Raw genomic sequence first — 23,352 nt, 5'->3', positions numbered from 1 at the left:
ATGTATAAGCATATAGCACAAAACCTGATACAGTGCAGCTCAACCAGAAGAGCTGAGTCATATGAGAGTATGACTCATGTCGGTAAGCGTGAGCGCCTGTGAGCGGGCACGAGACTTTTTATCATAACCTGACAGATATGAGGCTGCACATTGTGATGTGCGAGCGGTGCTGTGGGCGAAGTGCATGTCAGTAAGCGTGAGCGCTTGCGAGCGGGCACGAGATTTACAACCTGCTTGATATGAGGTTGACCTGGCCGTGTAATAGAGCGGGCAGAGGATAGATGTGCTGCACAAAGGAAGACCCGATTGCTATGAATGGGGAGCGCTTTGTGATTACTTTGTGATGCGCGAGCAGCGCCTTGGGCGAAGCGTTTAGTAGTAAGCGTGAGCGCTCATGAGCGGGCACGGGACTTACATTCGTATGTGACGCCCCGATCGCTTGGGATGGGGGACGTTTTGTAGATGCGCGAGTGGCGCCCGGGTTGAGGTGTTTATTAGTGAGCGGGCACGTCATTTACACTCATATGCAGCAACCCGATCGCTTGGATGGGCTCAGCCGTCTTTTCCCTCTTGCTTTTGACGGGAGAGCAGACTTTGAGCGCCATCTCGCGGAGGGCAGACAAAAGTGCACTGCAACCAACTTCTGCACCGGGGGAATAGAGTTGTATCCTTTCTCGGCGGCGCCGTCTACTTGGGAAAGCAACACGGTGACGTAAGAGTGGAGCCTCGCGGAGAATGGTGCATTCCACGATGCCCGAATGGAACAGCAGTCCCCTGTGGCGATTCCTTCCAGCTCGTCATCTGAAGTGACGGCAGTGCGGGCCGTAGCCGGCGGCTGCGCGTCGCTGAAGAGGGGCGGACGGTGTTAAAACCTCGAGTCGAGCCCGCAGGGTCGACATCTGCGGTTCCTGGCCAAGGCAGAGAGCGCAGATACATGGCGATACATGGCACGAGCCGCAGGAAAAGCGAGATGTTTTTAGAAAAACGTCTCGTGCTCTTATAGAAAGGGGGGGGGGGGGTTTGTCACAGCGGCGAACACACACACACATACACACACACACACACACACACACAGTATAGAGCTCAAAAGGATATGTCGCCGGATGGCGTAGCTCGCACGGCAGGCTGAAGGTGGCGAAGACGGCCGGCTTCTTAAGGCACTGTCCTAAGCTGGATTTGTCGCGTTTCAACGGCGCCGTCGGCTACTCAAGATCCAGCGATGCGGAGAGCTTCGCTGAAGAGATGAAAATCAGAAACTCAGCCTCCAAGCCCCGCGTACAAATGCTAAGCCACGCATATTCTGACGGGCTAGGATGCGTTGAGGGCGCGAGCGCCCTTCATTGGGCGTGACGTCACGCTCGTGAGCGGGTAGGCTCACTGGTAGGCTGCTGCAGTTGCCGCAGGACAGCCAATGAGCACGCTAGACAGCCTGCTCTAAGTCTGCTAGCTGCTGCACTGCATTGACAATAGATACAGAATTAAGGATAATTTTTGGCTTGAGATGAATCTTTCCCGTAGCATAAGCTAGAACTGTGCGTCTCTCATGGAAGGCCAAGAGGGCCAAAAATACGTGAATTTTAGCGCGTATTTCACGCATGAAATACATGTTAAAAATCAGTTTGAATGGGTCAGTTTCATTGGCTGCTGAAGACTTGGGTCTAACCATTTCTGTGAGCTTAGAGGGGTGTACCTTTCATAGACTAGGCTACCACCATTTTACATGCTATAGATCAGCTTATTCAGCCTATTTATTTAGTCATTTTTTCTATAACCTATAGAAATAATATAAATTAAAAATAAAATTGCCTTGTTTTTCTCCACTCATGCCTTTTTGTAAATAAACACATTAGTGGACATTCTAGGTTTCAATAAGCGCCACCTGCTTGCAATAGCTGTAAATGTAAGCACAACAAAAGCACACGTTGTTTTCTAAAGACAGATATTGATTACAGTGGTCTGTATCTTAAACCTGCATTGATTGGTTACCTCCACTGTAACTGATTTCCACACACACATGTTAATGCTTTGATGTTAAAGCTAGAATGTCCACTAATGCGTTTATTTACAAAAAGGCATGAGTGGAGAAAAACAAGGCAATTCATTTTTATCTAAATTGCCACGCGTGAAATACGGGTTAAAATTCATGTGATTTTGGCCCTCTTGGCCTTCCATAGTCTTTAAACGCACTAAAAGTAACACGGCGACAACTGACGCCTTAACACGACCAGAATGAGCGTGTCTACACATTCAAAAGAAACACGTAAAAAATTGCAGAGTTAACATGGACAAACTGCGTATTGACGCAGTCAAATTTCACACATTTCGTTTAAAGACTTTTGACCCCGATCGCGTTCCATACTACACAAGCACATGGCCAGTAAAACAAATCACCACCCACACAAAACATGACAACATGAAAGCTCACAGCTAGTGGAAAACACAAGCCGTGTGCTACACACAGCACAAGACAAAACATGACATGAAAGCACGCGGCCGATGTAAACATGAACCGCGAGCTACACAACACAAGTGGACAGAAGAGCGAACTCGAAACTCGAAACCGCACGCTCAAGGCTCGGTTACTCCAGTTTGGACACGTACATGGGGAGCTGCGGACTAGTATTTATACTGTCTGCTGATGTCCGCTCAGTGAACTCGTTCCACGCATGAGCAGCAGATCGGCTTTTTCCAGCGCTTTTGCGGTTTTAACCTATAGTGACAAGTACGGAAAAGTACAAGTAAGCACGGTTACAAAAATTGGGAGGCACCATCCGATGACGATTTTTACGTCACATGGACCCTTGTGCACTCGCGGACGCGGAAAGTAGGCTATAACACTAGCTTAACACGACAAGACAGAGCGCACGAGAACGAGCGTAAGCTCATCCTGTGCGCTCACAACAGAAAACAAACACGCGGAGCATGAGTGTCTGAATCCCGACACAGAACCGAAACCAAACTTGACAGATGTGCTGTGATCCAGACAACACGACTCGCACATGAAACAAGGCATACAGTCAAGAGAGCGCTTGAAGCCGCGCGCTCACACAAACACTTGACAAAACAGGAGTGTCAGAGCTCTGTCACAAAACCAAGAAATAACCAAGACAGAAGTGACAGAACCCTGACACCATTAACTAAATATGTTAAATAAACATACATTTTTATGCATTTAATCTCACCTTATTGACCAATGTACTTGCTTCTGACCTTCGATGACTTAGTGAAACCATAAACAGAAATGACTAGATTTTTTTATTTTTATAAAACTTTTCCGTTCTCCAGAACAGCGCGCTCTACTGTACACACGCGAATCTGCAGTTCCCTTTCGAGAGGTCTCTCCTATTGCGTAAGTAGCTTACGCTATGGGAAAACTCCTTTTCTCGAGAATATTGAAGTCTTTATGTAAAACGCATTGCAGCTGCACAGCTGACAGCAATGAACGAAGGCAGCTCGGTCATTGGCTGTGCTGCGGCAACTTGCTCGAACCAATGACGGGGCGACTCTGAATGCGCGACCAATGAGCGCGCTTCGCGCCCGCGCGCGTCAGAGCCCGCCAAGATGGGCGTGGCCAAGAGCTATATATTGGGCGCCCCGTCATGAGAGTTCTTTAGATTTAATCTCCTTCAGCGAACACCTTCTTCGCTGGATCCTCCGGATTATTGAAGCTTCGCCGTCGAAAAGCATACCAGCGGGATTTGCTACGAGGACGTCGGCACCTTCAGCCGCCTTCTAACGCGATCCTACTGAGCCATCCGGCGTACTGCTCACGCAAGTATTTACATCTGTTCGCTCTGCGACACTTGTAAAAGAGCAAATTTTCCAAGGCGTTGTTTCAAATGCCTTCCTGCGCGTCGTGCAGAGACCTTCTCCCGGACGGGGATCGTCACATCATCTGCGCTCGCTGCCTGGGCCGGGACCACGCAGAAGCTGCTTTGACCAAGGGCGGATGCCCCGAATGTGACGACCTGGGTCTCTCCGTGAGCGAGCCCATCGCCGCCATCCCTCTGTTCGAGCCGCACACTAAGAAAAAGCGCCGCTCACAGAGGCTTCCTGAACCTGAGCTCAGTGACGTCACGCCGAGCCAGTCTCCGCGTGCTTCACCGCCGCTCTTGCCTTCCCCACCGCCGGTTCAGTTCACCCAGCCGGACCCACACCCCTCTAGCAGAGCGGTGGGCCTTGTGACTTTCGGCGCGTCCGAGGACGACGGGGGAATGGATGACAGCTTGTCAATCGACGCTGCATCGGACGACTGGCCGGGCTCCACTCTCGACCCCGCCCCGTCGACGCTAGCTAGCGCGAGCGGGGGCTCCACCATGGATAGCGAGATTATCCGCGTTCTCTCTAAGGCCGTGGAAGACCTCGGGCTCGATTGGTCTTCTCCCGAAGAACCAACCCGGAGCCGACTGGATGAGTGGTTTCTGCAGGGGCGCCAGCAGGCCCCTCGGCAAAGGCCTTCTCCCTTCTTCCCGGAAGTTCACGACGAACTCACCAAGTCGTGGAAAGCCCCCCACTCTGCGCGCCTAAAGCCTTCTTTTTCTTCCTCGCTCTCCTCTGTGGACGGCGCGAAGGAAAGAGGCTACGAGGGAACACCGCCCCTCGAGGAGGCCGTGGCCAATCATCTCTGCCCGCCCTCCACCACCGGATGGAAAGCCAAAGCTTCCCACCCCTCGAAGCCCTGCCGCACTACTTCAGCTCTCGCCGGTCGCGCCTACGCCGCCGCCGGCCAAGCTGCATCAGCGCTTCACTCTATGGCGGTACTTCAAGTGTTCCAAGCCAAGCTTCTCCGCTCTATGGACGAGTCTGGCCCCGAACCCGAAGCCTTTAAGGACCTACGCAGCGCGACTGACATAGCCCTGCGAGCCACGAAGGCCACCGCCCAGTCTATCGGCCGTGCCATGGCTAATTTGACTGTTCTCGAGCGCCATCTGTGGTTGACTCTGACTGAGATGAAGGACGCGGATAAGGCGCCATTTCTCGACGCGCCTATCTCCACCAGCGGGCTGTTTGGACCGGCGGTTAAGGGTTTCGCTGAACGCTTCACTGAGGCCCAGAATGCTTCACAAGCTATGCGGCATTTCATGCCCAAGCGCTCCAGCTCATCGCAGAGCAGACAGAGGCCGCCGCAGCCGCAGCGGGCTAGAACAGCCCCCACCGCCTCTCAGCCCGCGCCTCAGGCTGACGCTCGACGCCGCTCGCGCTCTCACAACCGCAAGCCGCCTTCTGAGCGACGGGGTCCTCGGCCCAAGATTGTGCTGAACCCCGAGCCTCGAAAGCCGTCCTAGCCACAAGAATGAAAAGAGAGAGTGCGTGTCTCGCAAAAGCCGGACCACTCTCTCTGCAAAAGCTCAAGCATTACCCCGTCCCCTTACAGGCGGCTGGATATGTTCATACAGCAGTCAATGGGCCAGTCACAGAGCTCGCTCACCTGCAAACAAACGCCGTTTTTACGGCGACGCACAGAAAACACAAAAAGAGTCCTTTTCTGCCTGTGTCACTAAGGGTTCACATGTCCACAAGGTGTGCATTCCCAGATACTGTCAAAACAGTGCCAAATTCATTCCCAGCTCAAGCTGCGCACCCCATGAATGTAGATCACGTGCCTACGGTCATGTACGCACCACTACACACAAGCACTGTTCACACAGTTATAAATTCATCCCCAGTAAAAGCGGGAAACATTATAAAAGTGACGCGTGTGCCTACCACTGTTTATGCACCCCCACTTATAAACACTGTCCTTACAGTGTCAAACACAACCCCAGCCCAGGCTGCGAGTTTTACAGACACAGCGCGCGCTGCTGTAATCACACACGCGCCCATTCACTCAGCTGCTCAGCGCGCGCCCGCGCCTCTGAGAGCTATGAGCTCAGGCGATTCGCTGGCCGGGTCCCTGCGTCACAGCGGCCCGCCCCTAGCCTGTATTCAGCCCATATCTGTACACGCAGCGGCATGGGAAAATATTCCAGATATGCCGAAATGGGTATTGAATATAGTAAAGCACGGATACTCGCTCCAGTTCGCTCGCAGACCACCACGTTTTACGACTGTGGTCGAGACGAAAGTGAGAAAAGAGTGCTCACATGTTCTACGCACCGAGGTGCGCAAACTAATAGAAAAGGGCGCTGTGGAAACTGTTCCCCCCTCTCTGAGCGAGGCAGGTTTTTACAGCCGCTATTTTCTCGTCCCGAAAAAGGATGGTGGTCTCCGCCCCATCCTAGATCTCAGACACCTGAACAAAGCACTAATGATTCGCTCGTTCAGAATGTTAACAACCAAGCATATCCTCGCGCAAGTACGCCCAGGAGATTGGTTTCTCTCAGTGGATCTGAAAGATGCTTACTTTCACATTCCAATAGCGCCTCATCACAGGCCGTTTCTGAGATTCGCTTTCGAGGGACAGTCGTACCAGTACACAGTACTTCCGTTCGGCCTGTCCCTGGCTCCCCGTACATTCACGAAATGTATGGATGCAGCACTTTCCCCCCTAAGGCGAAGGGGAGTGCGAATACTGAATTATCTCGACGATTGGCTGATTCTAGCACAATCAGAGAGTCAGTTAATAACACACAGATCTTGGATTATCAGCCATTTAGAATGCCTGGGTCTAAGAATCAATTTTGCAAAAAGCATACTATCTCCCAGCCAGAGGATTTCTTTCCTGGGAATAGTTCTAGACTCGATGCAAATGACAGCGCGTCTCTCATCAGAGCGCGCGCTCACCATCCGGCGCCTTGCAACATCATTCAGGGCGGGCGCGCTCGCCCCCGTCAAGCGGTTTCAGAGGATGCTCGGTCTCATGGCCTCAGCATCGGCCGTACTCCAGCTAGGATTGTTGCATATGCGCCCTCTCCAACGCTGGCTCAAGAGCCGCGTCCCTACTCACGCGTGGCGTTCGGGCCACCTTTTAATCAGAGCGAACCACGGCTGTATAAAAGCCCTGACGCACTGGAAAGCCGCCGACTGGTACCAGTCAGGCGTGAGTCTGGGTGTGAACACAAGGAGAAAGATGATAACGACAGATGCCTCCAAAATAGGTTGGGGGGCCCTTTACGAGGGCAGGCCTGTCTCCGGCTTTTGGTCAAACCCGGAGAAGCGCCTACACATAAACTGTCTGGAAATGAAAGCGGTCGCTTTGGCTCTCAGAGCCCTGCTCCCACAGCTGAGAAACGAACACGTCTTGGTCCGAACGGACAACATGACGGTAGTATCGTACATAAATCGCCAGGGTGGACTCAGGTCGAGCTCCATGCATTCAATGGCCAGGAGACTCATTTTATGGTCCCAGCACAACTTGCGCTCGCTGAGAGCAGCGCATGTGCCAGGTGCCCTGAACCAGGGGGCGGACATGCTATCCAGAGACAAAATTCTCCCAGGAGAATGGGCTCTCAACCCGCTGACGATTCACTGGTTATGGAAAACCTTTGGCAAAGCGGAGATCGACCTCTTCGCCTCCAAGGAGAACGCGCACTGCCCTCTTTTCTTCACGAAAAGCATGGATGCGCTCGCCCAGAGCTGGCCGAGCCGTCCCTTATATGCCTTTCCCCCGATCGCGATGCTACCGCAGGTCATCAGTCGGGTCAGAGAGGAGAAAGACGCAGTGCTGCTGATAGCCCCACTCTGGAAGAACCAAACATGGTTTCCAGATCTGATGCAAATGCAATCTGCACCACGGCCGATTCCACTGAGGCCAGACCTCCTCAGTCAGGCCAACGGGATGATATTTCATCCCCGCCCCGATCTGTGGGCCCTTCATGCATGGCCCCTCAACGGGTTCCCAGGAACCTCACGAGCGGAGCACTAAAAACCATCGCTGAGGCGTGGGCGCCCTCCACGAGACGCTTATATGCCCAGAAATGGAAAGTGTTCAGTGTCTGGTGTAATGCCAAGGGCCTGAACCCTGAAACATGCGAGATTACGAACGTACTCGCTTTTCTACAAGGGCTTCTGGAGGCGGGCCGCGCCCCCTCCACGCTCAAAGTATATGTGGCGGCCATCACAGCATCACACGACCCTGTAATGGAACGTCCATTGGGAAGAAACGACCTAATTATTCGTTTCCTAAGGGGCGCTAGGAGGATGAACCCTTCACGCCCCCCCTCAGTGCCGATCTGGGACCTAGCTACTGTCCTAGACGCTCTTAAAGGGCCTCCGTTCGAACCACTCCGAACCGTGCACCTTAAACAGCTCTCGCTCAAGACTGCGCTCTTGCTGGCACTCGCCTCGGTCAAGAGAGTGGGCGACCTGCACGCGCTTTCGACAAGCGCTGCCTGCCTAGAATTCGGACCTAACGACTGCAGGGTCGTCCTTAGACCGAAACATGGGTATATTCCTAAAGTGCTCACCACTCCCTTCAGAGCACAGGTTATCTCCCTAACTGCGCTATCGTCCCCAGCAGACGAACACGACGCTAATCTACTCTGCCCCGTTAGGGCTCTCAGAGTGTATTTGGAGCGTTCTGCCCTATTCAGACAGACAGAACAACTGTTTGTATGCTTTGGCGGCCGTACGAAAGGTTCCGCCGTTTCAAAGCAGAGAATCTCTCACTGGATAGTTGAAGCTATAGCGCTGGCTTATGAAGCTAAGGGACTTCAATGCCCCTGGGGAGTCAAAGCACACTCCACCAGGAGTGTGGCTTCTTCCTGGGCATGGTCGAGCGGGATACCGATCGAGGATATTTGTGCGGCGGCAGGCTGGGCCTCACCGTCCACATTTATCAGGTTCTACAACCTACAGGTCCCGACACTGCATTCCAATGTACTATCAGCATGATGCTAGTTGAACTACGAGTTCGTATCTAGATTATGTATGTGCTTGTGTCACACTGTGCGCCTTCTAGCCGCTCTGTATTCTTTCCCACATATAAAGCTCGCCTCTGCCGGCTAGTTGGATGATAACTTTGCTTTTTTAGCTCAGGCACCTGCCTCTGGCTATCATAAGGCGAAGTTCAGCACGCACAGCGTTTTGCATGGTGTTCCCATAGCGTAAGCTACTTACGCAATAGGAGAGACCTCTCGAAAGGGAACGACTCGGTTACTAACGTAACCTCGGTTCCCTGAGAGGAGGGAACGAGTATTGCGTAAGCTGCCGTGCTTGTGCTTGGTTAGTTCGCTTCAGTCGTTTTAACCTAAAGAACTCTCATGACGGGGCGCCCAATATATAGCTCTTGGCCACGTCCATCTTGGCGGGCTCTGACGCGCGCGGGCGCGAAGCGCGCTCATTGGTCGCGCATTCAGAGTCGCCCCGTCATTGGTTCGAGCAAGTTGCCGCAGCACAGCCAATGACCGAGCTGCCTTCGTTCATTGCTGTCAGCTGTGCAGCTGCAATGCGTTTTACATAAAGACTTCAATATTCTCGAGAAAAGGAGTTTTCCCATAGCGTAAGCTACTTACGCAATACTCGTTCCCTCCTCTCAGGGAACCGAGGTTACGTTAGTAACCGAGTCGTTCTTCAGCCTGCACTGCAAAAATGCTTTTCTTACTTAGTATTTTTGTCTTGTTTCCAGTCCAAATATCAAACATTTCTTTGATCAAGATGCATTTACTAAAGTTGTAAAATTACATTAAGATATTAAGTCTTGTTTTCTGGGGGAATTAATCCATATTGAGTGAGTTTTTGCTTAAAACAAGAAAAATTATCTGCCAATGGGTTAGGAAAAATAATCTTGTTTCTGTTTAAATTAAGATTATTTTTCTTAAGCATCAACTTTAATTTTACTCATCTAGTAAATGCGTATTGATTTAAGAATTTTTTGATATTTGGACTGGAAGCAAGACAAAAATACTAAGTAAGAAAATATTTTTTTTGCAGTGTGAGGCTTATTATTTCACTTTTGCTGTGAAAGGTTCTTTACATTTGCCCAAAAATATAACTTTTTAGTTATAAAAATTAAAACAAGCCCAGCCCAGGTGAAAAAAAGTAACGTGTAACGCATTAGTTTTCTAAAAAAGTAATAAGTAAGTCCTAATGAGCGTTGGTGTTTCCCAGTGGTCGAGTTACATCCGCGTGACGGTGCGTAAGGAGAAGGGTCTGCCGGTGCTGGTGGAGCTGCTGCACTCCGACGCTGATAAAGTGGTGCGAGCCATCGCCATCGCGCTCAGAAACCTGGCCATCGACCACAAGAACAAAGATCTCATCGGTAAGAGCTTTACTTTGACTTTACTCTCCAGCAGAACCTGTGCGATGATCATGATGATGATGATGATGATGAGGCTATAGGAATATGTCGCCCCCACGTTCACATTTTTAAGAAAAAAAAGGCAATTTATCACATACACTCACCTAAAGGATTATTAGGAACACCTGTTCAATTTCTCATTAATGCAAGTATCTATTCAACCAATCACATGGCAGTTGCTTCAATGCATTTAGGGGTGTGGTCCTGGTCAAGACAATCTCCTGAACTCCAAACTGAATGTCAGAATGGGAAAGAAAGGTGATTTAAGCAATTTTGAGCGTGGCATGGTTGTTGGTGCCAGACGGGCCGGTCTGAGTATTTAACAATCTGCTCAGTTACTGGGATTTTAATGCACAACCATTTCTAGGGTTTACAAAGAATGGTGTGAAAAGGGAAAAACATCCAGTATGCGGCAGTCCTGTGGGCGAAAATGCCTTGTTGATGCTAGAGGTCAGAGGAGAATGGGCCGACTGATTCAAGCTGATAGAAGAGCAACTTTGACTGAAATCACCACTCGTTACAACCGAGGTATGCAGCAAAGAATTTGTGAAGCCACAACACGCACAACCTTGAGGCGGATGGGCTACAACAGCAGAAGACCCCACCGGGTACCACCAGGGCCGGCTCTGTAAATCTGGGGGCCCTAAGCAGGATAATTTTGGGGCCCTGCCTTGCAGTGAATTGTTTATTGTTAAAAGGATTCCCATTAGCTGTCACCAAAGTGAGAAGCTAGTCTTCCTGGGGTCCACAATAAAAATAAAAATAAAAGTACATAAATTACATAATAATGATAATCTGAAAAACAATAAAACATTGTAGACATCATTATAAACATCATCAACAATTATTCAGAATAAATTATTACAATATTACCATCATTATTACATTCATACATTCCCTACTCACAATTCTAAATAGTGCATTCTCAGATGGTACCTGAAAGAGACTTTGCCATTCATTTTACGTATATTCAATGGACAATTATTCCAATGATTAATTGCACGATAAATAACTGTTCTCTTTAAAGCATTTGAATTTGGACGTGGCAACATCATCTGGCCATCATCAGCTGACCTAGTCAAAAGAGAATGAACCTGATCACACCTAACAATTTGATTATATAAAAAAACTGGTTGAGAAGAAAGAACAGTTTTACTGACAAATGTAATTGTATTAAAACCAGTCTTTTCTCCACCATTAGCCTTGATAGTCGACGGTGCATACTGATAATATTTGTTCTTATAGGACAATGTAATACTAACCTGGCAGCTCTATTTTGGACAGTTTGTAATTGATTTAGTTGACCTTTAGATGTAGAAGACCATACAGGAGCACAATAATCCAGGTGACATAAGATTAAAGATTTAGCCACCTGTCCCACGATGTGTGTAGGGACATAAGACATTTCCTCACCATAGAGATACCACAACCCATCCTATTAACTATGATATCAACATGTTCTGCCAATGACAGCTGACTATCTATTGTTGTGCCCAGTAATTTTACTTTATCTACCTGTTCTATAGGTTCCCCAAACAAGTTCAAACTCATTTTTGGTGTTGATGACAGTTTATGACTCGATCCAAAGATAATTGATTTGGTTTTCGAGATGTTCAGCACCAACTTATTTCTTTTTATCCAATCAGAAACCATATTTAACTCAGCTGATAAAATATTGTCCAGTTCACTGACAGTTTTTGCAGCATAATACAATGTGGAATCATAAGCATACATTTGTACAGTAGCTTTACACAAAACTAATGGTAAATCGTTTTTAAAAATGGCATATAAAAGTGGTCCAAGGCAGCTCCCTTGCGGGACCCCACAGTCCAAATCCTTAGAGCGACACCAACTGCCGGTGTAATACACCCGTTGCGTCCTACTTGTGAGATAACTCTTCATAAATCTGACGGCAATTGGACGAAATTTCCTTGAGCCAGTCATCTGTCATTACTGGAAGGGCGGAACAAGTTGAATGGTTATGTCTATAAGCATGTTGGAAATCTCAGTTCAAGCCATTACATTTAAAGTATTTCTGTATTTGTGAGTGAACTATTCTCTCCATCAGTTTACTAAGAACTGGGAGAATAGTGATAGGTCTAGTCTGCCATCTTTAGATAAGGGAATAATTTTACCTTCCTTCCAGATAGTGGGAAAAACACCCTTCATTAAGCATGCATTTAATATTTGACATAACGGACCGCAAACATAGTCAGCTGCCAGACCAAGTAATTTACTGTCCAGCATGTCAGTACCCACAGAACTGTGTTCGGGCAGGGACTTCAACAACTTCCTTACTTCCTGTTCCTCTACACTATTAAACTGGAAAGTGCAACTCTTATCTAATATCACATTATTTTTTATGAGCTTTATGTAATTAGAATCAATATTGTCCATAATCTGCCTTAGTGCTTGGACCTTATTTATGAAGAAATCATTAAAATAATTTGCTATATCAGCTGGTTTGGTCCGAAATTTTCCTTCTGATTCCATAAAGGAATCCGCTCCAGTTGTCCGTCTCCCCATTATTTCATTAAGGGTTTTCCAGAGCTCTTTACCATCTTGCTTTACATCATTTATTCTCTGCATGTAATAATGTTTTTTCATCGATCTATTCAGTTTTGTCTCCTGATTTCTAAGTTGACAGTACTTGAATCTGTCCTCCACCAATCCAGTCTTTACTAATATAGATTTGGTTTCATCTCTTTCCTTCATGAGGCTCTTTATAGTCCCATTCAGGGTCTCGCTTTTACAATACACTTTCTCATAGGGGCATGCCTATCAACAATCTTCATAAAGCTTTCCATAAAGATATTTAAGGAGGCCTCAGGCTCCTCAGCAGCATACACATCAGTCCAATCAATATCACCAACATCTGCCAAAAAACTTTCCGGAATAAATTTCTTAAACATCCTTTTATGTTCTATATTGACCTTACATTTAGGAATTTTAGTTTTCCTGGTAATTGCTATGATATTATGATCACTAAAACCCACAGATCGAGAAACTTGTTTAGTGCAGCATTCAGGAATATTTGTGTAAATATGGTCTATGCAAGTGGCAGAAATATGGCCAGCACTATTAGTAAAGACTCTGGTTGGTTGAGAGACAAATTACAAGCATCGATCAATGAAACCATCTTTTGTTTCAGTGGACATTGATTAGCAAACCAGTCTATGTTAATATCCCCTAGTAAAAAAATATCACAGTTCACATCTGTAACTCTTTCAATTAACACACATAAATCATTCAGATATTGCACATCAGTCCCAGGAGGCCTATAGCAGCAGCCGATCAGCACCGGTTTAAGATGTGGAAGATGCACTTTGACCCATAAAGATTCTAAACCATTTGAGATAAACTCAGAGCACAGTTTTGCCGGGAAGTTATCTCTGACATATAATGCTATACCACCCCCATGTTTATTCCTGTCCCTTCTAAATACATTATAGCCATCAATAGAAATCTCTGTATCAAGAACAGTAGAATCCAGATGGGTCTCTGATACTGCCAAGATATGAATGGTGTTTTTTTAATCAGATAATTAAGTTCAAATACCTTATTTCTGATGCTGCAGACATTCAAATGGGCCATAACAAGACCCTTTGAAATAGGAAGGAGATGCTTATCATCATTGGGCCTACTATCCATAAAACAAAATGTAGTTCAGTCTGAACTTGAGTTAAGGAAACCAGAGAACTAGTCTCTCGCTCCAGCTCCTGTCTCCAGCTCCAGTTCCTGGCCGTTGGTGCCCCTCTAATCCTTATGCTTTTGGGCAGGGGGATGGACAATAAGCTTGTCATGTCGGATGTAGGCTATGTCACCTCGTTCTCTGGCAGCTTTCATGGCTGGAATGAGTTCCTTGCGCTTTTGCCTGACGGCTTCAGTGTAGTCCTCATTCACCTTTCAGATCCTTAGTTTTTCCCAGAACAGCCATTTTATCTTTGTATCTGAGGATCTAATCATAATAGGCCTAGGTCTCTTTCCAGCATATCTGGATGGATTGCCAGTCCTATGTGCACGTTCAATCACCATCTGACTACTATCCAGGTGAAGTTTCTCATTTATCACACATCTGACTTTGTCCTCAGTCTCGTTCCAGCTTTCACTCTGGGCCTCAGGAATGCCATCCACGATAAGGTTATTCCTTCTTGTTTGACCCTCCAAGTAGTCCGCTTTCTCAGTCATCTCTGCCAATTTTCCCTGCATTATTTTGGTTTCAGCACAAGCAATTGTTCTCTCCGACTCAATTTTCTAATTTTTCTTTATTAGATCATCAATGTCCTTCTGGGAGAATTGCAGGCTGCTTCTCAGCTCCTCTGTCTCCTTAGTCAATTTGTCAATCCGAGTGTTCACATTGTTCACAATTAGTTCCACAGCTGTCTTAAAGTTGCTTTCTTGCTGGTGCAGAAGTTGCATGAATAGATCCCTTTGTTGACTCATTAGATCTCTTATCTGTGAAAGTGACACCAACTCCTCTCCATTGCTTTGGTCCTTCTTGGGTGGCATGGTGTGCTGAGATTCTCTGCTAGGAAATCCTCAGGCTTCAGCTGACGAAGTAGGCCGAGATAGTATCCACCAAAAATCTCAAAGTATGAATATCATCCGCTGCTTTTCACTAAGTTTATTATGAATAATGGAGTATTGCCACCGCAAACCAGCAACTGTATACAATCTATCTAACCCCAATCTAACAAACCTTCAATAAAGTTGTTGCATATAGGCCTACTACAGGTGTTGCTGGAGTCTCGAACTTTGAACTTCTTTTGCCTTTTCATAACTTCAAAAAGAGGGAGAAGTTGGACCAGTAATTTCTTTGCTTCCTTCTAAAGTGATTTAAACATAGTCTTCTTTTTCCTTTTTTCTGCACCTGATGGATAGACTTGTTTCATTTTTGCGGTCTAATTTTCAAGTCGAGGGAAGACAACGATCTGACACGGTTGGTTGGTTGACTGCAGTGGTTTTCAAACTTTTTGATCATTCCCCACTTTGGACAAGGGGGGATTTTCAAGCCCCACCTGCCCCCATCGCAACACAATGCTAATGAAATACGCAACAAGCTTAAAATGTTCCAATTTATTAAAGTAACAAGTAGTATCTAAATACAACCTAACTATCTACATCAAATAACATAACAGCAAGTTCAAAAATAAAGAAAATAAAAGTGCAGCTGTGTCAAAATGTGTATCAAGTTCAAAAATAGAAAAGAAATAAAAGTGCACCTTTGCAATCTGTTAAAAAAAGAAAAGAAGAGAAATCCATTTGGCAAGAATGAAAAAAAATGTGTTTGATACTGTGTGTGATATGGGATTAAAATGATGGGCAGTGTAAGATATAAACTAATGATTAATTATTTTAATATTCCTTTGTTCCGAGCATGTGAGCGGAGAGAGAGCGCATTTCTGAATATTGTCGTTCAACAGAATGGCTGCTGGTTTGAGAATATGTGGAATAAGGGCTGTCTCCGACTAAAGTTTTTCTCTAGTCGACTAGTAGTTGTTCATTTAAGCCATTAGTAGACAAATCGCCCCTTTATATTGACTTAATAACTTAAATAGGCTATACAAGATAATGAGTGTTATATTGCCGCACTCAAGCGCACGACCGCACGCATAAAGCTTGCCACAAAGAACCGGCAAAAGTAATGATTATGAATGTGTAAAAAATAGCAAGGAGACATTTAATTGTTTATTAATAAACTGATGTTTTCTGTGTCCCTGCAAAGATGAAGTTGACGATGCGGACTCGCCATGAACGAATAAAGATATAAATGCATAAGAAGGAAAATTTCCTCCCGTTGGCGCGCGCCACCTGTCACGTCTCTATTCCCCACCAGTGGCGCGCGCCCCACTCTTTGAGAACCGCTATAGACCCCTTTTCAGTTAGTAAACATGGTGACGTTTTTTTGTGGGCGGAGCTTAGGTGGAGGCAGAACGATCCCTCTGGCCGCTTCCCTAACGGTAGTTTGCAAGTTTTGTTAGCTTGTTTTTTAACAATGAAGGGAGAAAACCAGATTTTATCTTAATGTGCGAGGTCACTCACTGTCCAGGACCGCGATTGTTATTTGCAAAAGTTAATTTTAACGGACGGAACCAGATTGGCTGACCCCTACACGCTCACTCAATGGATGGACGATTTGACAGGATTAACGTTAATGTCTCTTTGGTCTCACAAAAAGAGACAGGGTTGTGACATTTTATTTTATAAAGCCTATGTAGGAATATTTTAAATGTTATGTTACATTTATTCATTTGGCAGACGCATTTACAGTGTTTCAAACGTCAGTTATAACCATAGGTAAAGTACCTTGGACGCTATCTTATCTGAGGCGATTTAATGCTAACTGTTGCAGTACCACTGCCCACAAACATTGACGCTAAATAGTGCTAACTACGTGAAATAGTAGTGGAATGTCACTTAACGTTACCGGAAAAAATGGAGCGAAGTCCTCCAACAGTATCGGTTAGTGTAGTTTATAGCAGAGCAACCAATTTTATGTACGATATTTCAATACAAATGTTCAGAAAGGATACAGAGGTGGTATGATGTGTTGTGTCAGATCATGGCCAGATGTCAAATTTCAGGAATTCCACTCGGCACAGCACGTTATCAGCTGTCAATCAAAGTTAACCACGCCCTTATTTGTCATACATTTTATACGATCTAAACTAACGAGCTAGAAAATAATTCACCCCCCTCACAGTTGTCAGGCACTCGGAATCTATCGAAAAATACAATAAAAGTCCATGGGACCAACCTGTAAAAACATGAATTTATGCTGTGAAAACGGCCATTTTAACATGGAGTTTATGGACATTTGCTCCCTTTTGGGACCTGCCCCTAGCGGATTTTCGGTATATTGCAGTTTTTCACACTTCCGGGTAGGCTTCATTTTGCAGATTAGAATGTTTCCGCTTGATAATGCACCATGTCACTGTCGTATTATTAGGCATAGATTCAAGCGACACATTGTAGAGCAACTGAACAGCATTTATTTATCGTCATTTTCCAACTCACATCTTTTTTTGACCCCTCCCCGAGCACCCAGTAGTTCCGGTGCTTCCTCTGAGACGCTTCAAATAAAACCCCCTTTCATAATAAAACCCATTACTCCACATCCCCCTTTGTAGGAGATGAATGCAGACTCAAACGAACATTTACTGCATAAATGAAAACATTTTTTTCTCTCTCTTTTTCATTTTACAACTAAATAAACACTTTCTTTTTGATATAACTCTTTTGTATTCACAAGTCCAGTCTTTGAGGTTTTATAACACTTCTACCAGACCTGGTTCTGACAGGACCTGGGGAAGCTGCCTTTAGAGTCTTAACCGCAGGCTCTGAACAGTTAGGTGTGAGCCTGGCGCCCTCTGTTGGACAGACTGGTGTACTTGGAATTTGAACCTTTGGTGTGATTTCAGGCAATGGCAACAGATGATGCCTATTCCTCCTGATGACTCCTGACGGGCTCTCCACGATGTATGAGCGGGGTGAAAAATGAGGTGAGACGACAGTCCCTTCACTCTTGGTGTCTGTGATCCACACCGGTTGTCCTGGTGAGAGCTGAGGAAGAACTCTCACACGATGTCTTTTGTTAAACACTGAACTGTCCTTTAGTCTCCTCTCTCTCTCTCTCTTCACCACTGTAGCCTCATTTGGCAGGCTGGGAATGAGCAACGAGGGAAGCTGAGGAACTGGCGTACGAAGTCTCCGTCCCATTAAAAGTTGCGCTGGGCTGTATCCATTAGCCAATGGGGTCGCTCTGTAGGCTAAAAGCGCAAGATATGGGTCTTTTGCTTTCTTTAGTAGTCTTTTCACAGTCTGGACATGACGCTCAGCCTCCCCATTGCTTTGAGCAAACTTTGGACTGCTGGTTACATGTCTGAAACCATATGCTGCAGCAAAGTCTTTAAACAGCTGGCTTGAAAACTGAGGTCCATTGTCACTGTAGAAAAGCTCTGGAATGCCATGTCTGGAAAAGATTGACTTTAGGTGAACTATAACATCCTCTGATCTTGTGGGCATCAATTTAGCTATCTCCACAAATCTGGAATAGTAGTCCACCACCAGAACATAGTTACTGTTGTTAAGAGTAAAAAGATCAGCTCCAACTTTTTGCCATGGTCTTTCAGGGAGCTCACTGGGCATTAAAGGCTCCACTGAATTGGCACGTTCCTTAATGCATGTGGTGCAGTTTTTGACAAGCTCGTTGATTTGGCCACTCAGACCAGGCCACCACACTGTCTCTCTAGCTCTCTCTCTGCACCTAGACATTCCCTGATGTCCCTCGTGTAAAGCTATGAGAACAGAGTTGCGCATAGTAGTAGGAATCACGAGTCTGGTGCCTTTCAGTAACAGTTCGTCATGTACAGTTAGAGTGTCTCTGTGTGGCCAATATGCTTTGATTGGACCTGTGAGATGGCTGTAATCTGGCCAGCCTCTCTGACACAAAGACATGACTTCACAACATGTGTTATCTGTCTTTAATTGTTCTTTCAGTTGTGTGATGTATGTTGAGCTAGCAGGTAGGCTTCTGACTATTTCATCGACGTAGATGTTTGTGTCAGCCATCAAATCTGCTGCAGCTTTAGAATCTGAATCTTGCACGACGGGTGCGCGTGAAAGGGTGTCCGCTGTGAAGAGTGCTTTGCCTGGAGTGTGTGAGATGGAGTAACTGTACCTCATGAGCCTGAGTCGGAACCACTGGATCCTGGGTGGAAGCTCGGTTAGGGCTTGTTGTCCCAGCAGACTGACAAGTGGCTTGTGGTCAGTTTCCAAGGAGAAGTGTCTCCCGATGAGGAAGTCTTTAAATCTTTCACATCCCCACGTTAATCCAAGTGCCTCCTTCTCCACCTGTGCGTACCTCTGCTCTGTCTCTGTTAAAGAGCGTGAGGCGTATGCTACCGGTCTCCACTGCTCGCCTTCTTTCTGAAATAGGACTGCTCCGAGTCCATAGGATGAGGCATCAGCAGACAGCTTCAGATCTTTGTTTGGATCATAGAGTGTGAGAACAGGTGGTGATGTCAGTTCACTTTTCAGCTGATCAAATGCTTTTTGTTGTGCATAGCACCAAACCCACTGGTTTTTCTTTGAAAGCAGATCTCTTAGGGGCTTATCTTTTTCAGCCAGTCCTGGAATAAATTTGCCTAACTGGTTGACCATCCCAAGGAAGCTGCGAACTTCGCTGACATTTGACGGTTCTTTCATCGCTTTGACTGCCCTGATTTTATCCGGGTCAGGTTGGACTCCCTCCGCAGACAAAATGTGTCCAAGGAACTTTACCTCATGTTTGCTTAAGTCACATTTCTCCATATTTAGTGTGACACCAGCCTCTTGGAGTTTGTGAAGCACTGTGTGAAGTCTGACATTATGTTCCTGCTGGTCTTTTCCCGAAATGAGTATGTCGTCCATGTGACAAACCACGCCTGGCAGCCCATTGAGAATCACTGACATTCTCCGCTGAAAATGTTCTGGGGCTGAGGCTGTTCCAAAAGGAAGTCTGTTAAAATGGTAACGTCCAAAAGGGGTAATGAATGTTGTATAGTGTGCCGACTCAGGTGACAATGGGACCTGCCAAAACCCTCTGTTTCCATCTAACTTACTGAAGACGATTGCTCCAGCCAGAGATCCAAGTGTCTGTTCCACTGAAGGTAAGATGTACTTCTCTCTGCACACTGCATTATTGAGGTGAGTGAGGTCCACACAAATGCGCACTGAGTCATTTTTAGTTGGCACTGGGACCATACCTGAGCACCATTCAGTTGGCTCTTCAACTCTGCTGCTTACTCCCATGGACTCCATTTTTTCCAGTTCCTGTTTCACTTTTCCCAACAAAGGGATGGGGACACGTCTTGGTGTGGCCAGGGAAAAAGGAACAGCGTTGGGTATTTCTCATTTAACACTTTCATGTCTATGCTATCTGCCCTAGACACAAGGTTTAGCTTGACACTTGCTGGCCTGCTCAACAGCGCTATGTGCAAATCTTTGATAACATATACGTTTTCTTCAATTTCTTCTTCACCTTTGCACAATGTTTCTCTGCACATACCCAATACATTGAGAGGAGGGCCCCCAGGTCCAAACAATGGTCTGTCTGATTTGCATAACTCTGCCACATTGTGGTTTATACTGTAGTACATCTGGGCTGGGATAATTGAAACATCCGCTCCAGTGTCTATCTTAAATCTGACTTTGTGGTTTCTGATGGTAAGATCTGCATACCAAGGATCTGAACCTGCGTCCACAGAACCAAGGAACATGGGTGTGTCGTTATAATCCTCTGTTTCTATCACATGCACAGATTTAACAGACTTACACACCTTACTGTAATGTCCTCTTTTACCACAAGTGTGACAGGTCACATCTCTTGCTGGACATTGAACTTTAGCATCTGCAGGTGTTTTACCACATCTGTTGCAGGATCTCTCATTTGGTGTTTTGGACTTTGTTGAGTACTTTGGTTGGCTTGGAGACTTGTATTATGGATACTGTTGTTTTGGATGCTGTTGTTTTCTATATTTCACTGCCACAGCATCTATTTCCATGTTGCCTTCGCCCCTGATGTCAGTTTGTTGCCTTTTTATGACTTCTGACTGCCGAGCTTGATTTACTGCTTTCTCCAGCGTCAAATCCTTGTCCATTTGTAATCTCTCAGCTAAGCTAGTGTCTCTGAGTCCCACGACGAGGCGATCTCTTATTAACTCATCGTGCAGTGCCCCGTAGTTGCAGTTTTCCGCCAAAGCATAAAGCGCGGTGACAAACGAGTCAACAGTCTCATTAGCTAGCTGCACTCTTTGATTAAACCGGGCTCTTTCGTAGATAATGTTTTTCCTGGGCACAAAATATATGTCCAAAGTGTCTCTTACCGCTTGGTACTGTTGTCTCTGCTCATCCGATAAAGCTTGACCTCGAAGAATGTCGTCCGCTTCATCCCCCATACAGTAGATGAGCGTGTTCACCTGGTTAGCCTCAGAGCTAAGATGCAGATTGCTGGCTAGACGGAATCTTTCAAATCTCCGTATCCACTTTTCCCATTGCTGAGGCTTAGAAAAATCAAACGCTTCGGGAGGCTGAATGGTGAATGTGGCGTTCAGGGGTGGATTTGCGTTACCATTGTTGCCGCTGTTTACCTGTAGCTGGGGCGGTAGCCTGCGAGGCTGCGTATGCGGTGCGCTTGCTCCCGCTTCCTCTGCATCCGACATTATTTTCTTCCGATAAAGTCTTCTTTTTCACTCCCAGAACAGCTTACTTTCACTCCCCGGCAATTAAGCTCTTACTGCCACCCGACTTCTGACACCATGTCGTATTATTAGGCATAGATTCAAGCGACACATTGTAGAGCAACTGAACAGCATTTATTTATCGTCATTTTCCAACTCACATCTTTTTTTGACCCCTCCCCGAGCACCCAGTAGTTCCGGTGCTTCCTCTGAGACGCTTCAAATAAAACCCCCTTTCATAATAAAACCCATTACTCCACAGTCACAAAGCTTGAATCATTTCAAATTGGTTTCTTGAACATGGCAATGAGTTCACTGTACTAAAATGGCCCCCACAGTCACCAGTTCTCAACCCAATAGAGCATCTTTGGGATGTGGTGGAACGGGAGCTTCGTGCCCTGGATGTGCATCCCACAAATCTCCATCAACTGCAAGATGCTATCCTATCAATATGGGCCAACATTTCTAAAGAATGCTTTCAGCACCTTGTTGAATCAATGCCACGTAGAATTAAGGCAGTTCTGAAGGCGAAAGGGGGTCAAACACAGTATTAGTATGGTGTTCCTAATAATCCTTTAGGTGAGTGTATTGACTCCTGTTGTTGTCCTATTGTTAGTTTCACTGCTTCTTTTGTTTTCATTTGTAAGTCGCTTTGGATAAAAGCGTCTGCTAAGCTAAATTTATAAATGTAAATGTTGACTAAAGACAGTTATATTAATTAATATAGCTGCCTCACCATTTAAAAGAGGAGCTTTCTTGCTTTGACTGTTGCAAATTCTTCAATTATCTTAGTAGTCCAATTTGCGACCGACTTGGTCCTCAATTGAAATTTCGCCATTAAAATCTTGAAATCTTATGACACTGGCTGTGTTTACATGCACACCTTTCGTTTGAGTCGGACTGAATTCTTTTCGATTTTTCATCGCCTCGATTTTTCATTCATTTTGACGCCTCGTGGTGCCATCATGGTGCCATCATCAAAGAGGCACGAAATCACTTTCACGGACCTTTTCCTGGACTGTTCCCAGCCTAAACACACACCTTTTTCACCAGCACCTGACAAATTAATACTAGCACTTACCTTTTCTATTCTATACTATTTATTATTATTTTACTATTATTTTTCTAATAAAAAACAACAACCTTGCTATGTGTACTGTGCTAGACTTTATAGCACGTGTGTACTGTTGCCCTCTTGTTGCCTTCTATTGTTCTCCTCTTTTGTAAGTCGCTTTGGATAAAAGCGTGTGCTGAATGATTAAATGTGAATGAGGCTGACATCATCATCTGTGGGGCCCACTCAGGGAGCTTCGCCATGAGGGATCTGGTCAGTAATCTTCCCTGTGGGCAACAGAGACCTGCCAAAAACCTGGAGGGAGACACGGTGGTGGCCGTCCTGAACACAATCCTGGAGATCGTCTCGGAGAACCTGGAGAACGCCAGATTCCTCATCCAGGGACAGGGAATACAGAAACTGGTGTCAATCAACAAAACAAGGTGACAAACCGCATCACATTTGAGTAAAGCTGTACAGACACCTGATCTTTTGATATTTTTTTACTAGTGACACTATAGTTCATTTATGTAAGTGAGGAGAGCAAAATAAAGTAAACTATGACATATTATACCCAACAATTCTTCATACAGTGACTACCAGTAAAATTTAAAAAAAAATCGGAATTAAAAATGATTGGGACACTTTGAGCTGATCATGTTTTGCTGAAGTGTTTTTTCTTTAATAACTAATGCACCTTTTTACACCACAGACTGAACAACATGAATCATTGCTTGGTAATCGGTTTAGCTAAACTGGTATTATCTAATTGTGTAGTTAAATTTAAAAGCTGACAGATATTCAACATAATTCATGTGTGAGAGTCTAACAGAAGGACGGACAAAACCAGTAAAATATCAGCTGATTTAATAACTTTGAGCTCTTGTCGTATTTTATTATCA

The 23,352-nt window shown here is 45.8% G+C and overlaps 1 protein-coding gene across 1 annotated transcript in view; it reads left to right on the top strand.

Annotated features, from left to right (window-relative positions):
• Positions 1–23,352, top strand: part of arvcfa (ARVCF delta catenin family member a) — a 131,208-nt gene that overhangs the window by 83,495 nt on the left and 24,361 nt on the right. The window contains exons 21-22 of the mRNA XM_077243832.1: positions 9,988–10,138; positions 22,701–22,893. Coding sequence (XP_077099947.1) covers positions 9,988–10,138; positions 22,701–22,893 — 344 coding nt within the window. The remainder of the gene's footprint in view (positions 1–9,987; positions 10,139–22,700; positions 22,894–23,352) is intronic.

This window comes from Siphateles boraxobius, unplaced genomic scaffold, assembly GCF_051911475.1.
Source record: "Siphateles boraxobius isolate OS27281-9 unplaced genomic scaffold, OSU_SipBor_1 25, whole genome shotgun sequence".
Classification (NCBI taxonomy): domain Eukaryota; kingdom Metazoa; phylum Chordata; class Actinopteri; order Cypriniformes; family Leuciscidae; genus Siphateles; species Siphateles boraxobius.
This window is presented reverse-complemented; position numbering and strand designations above follow the sequence as displayed.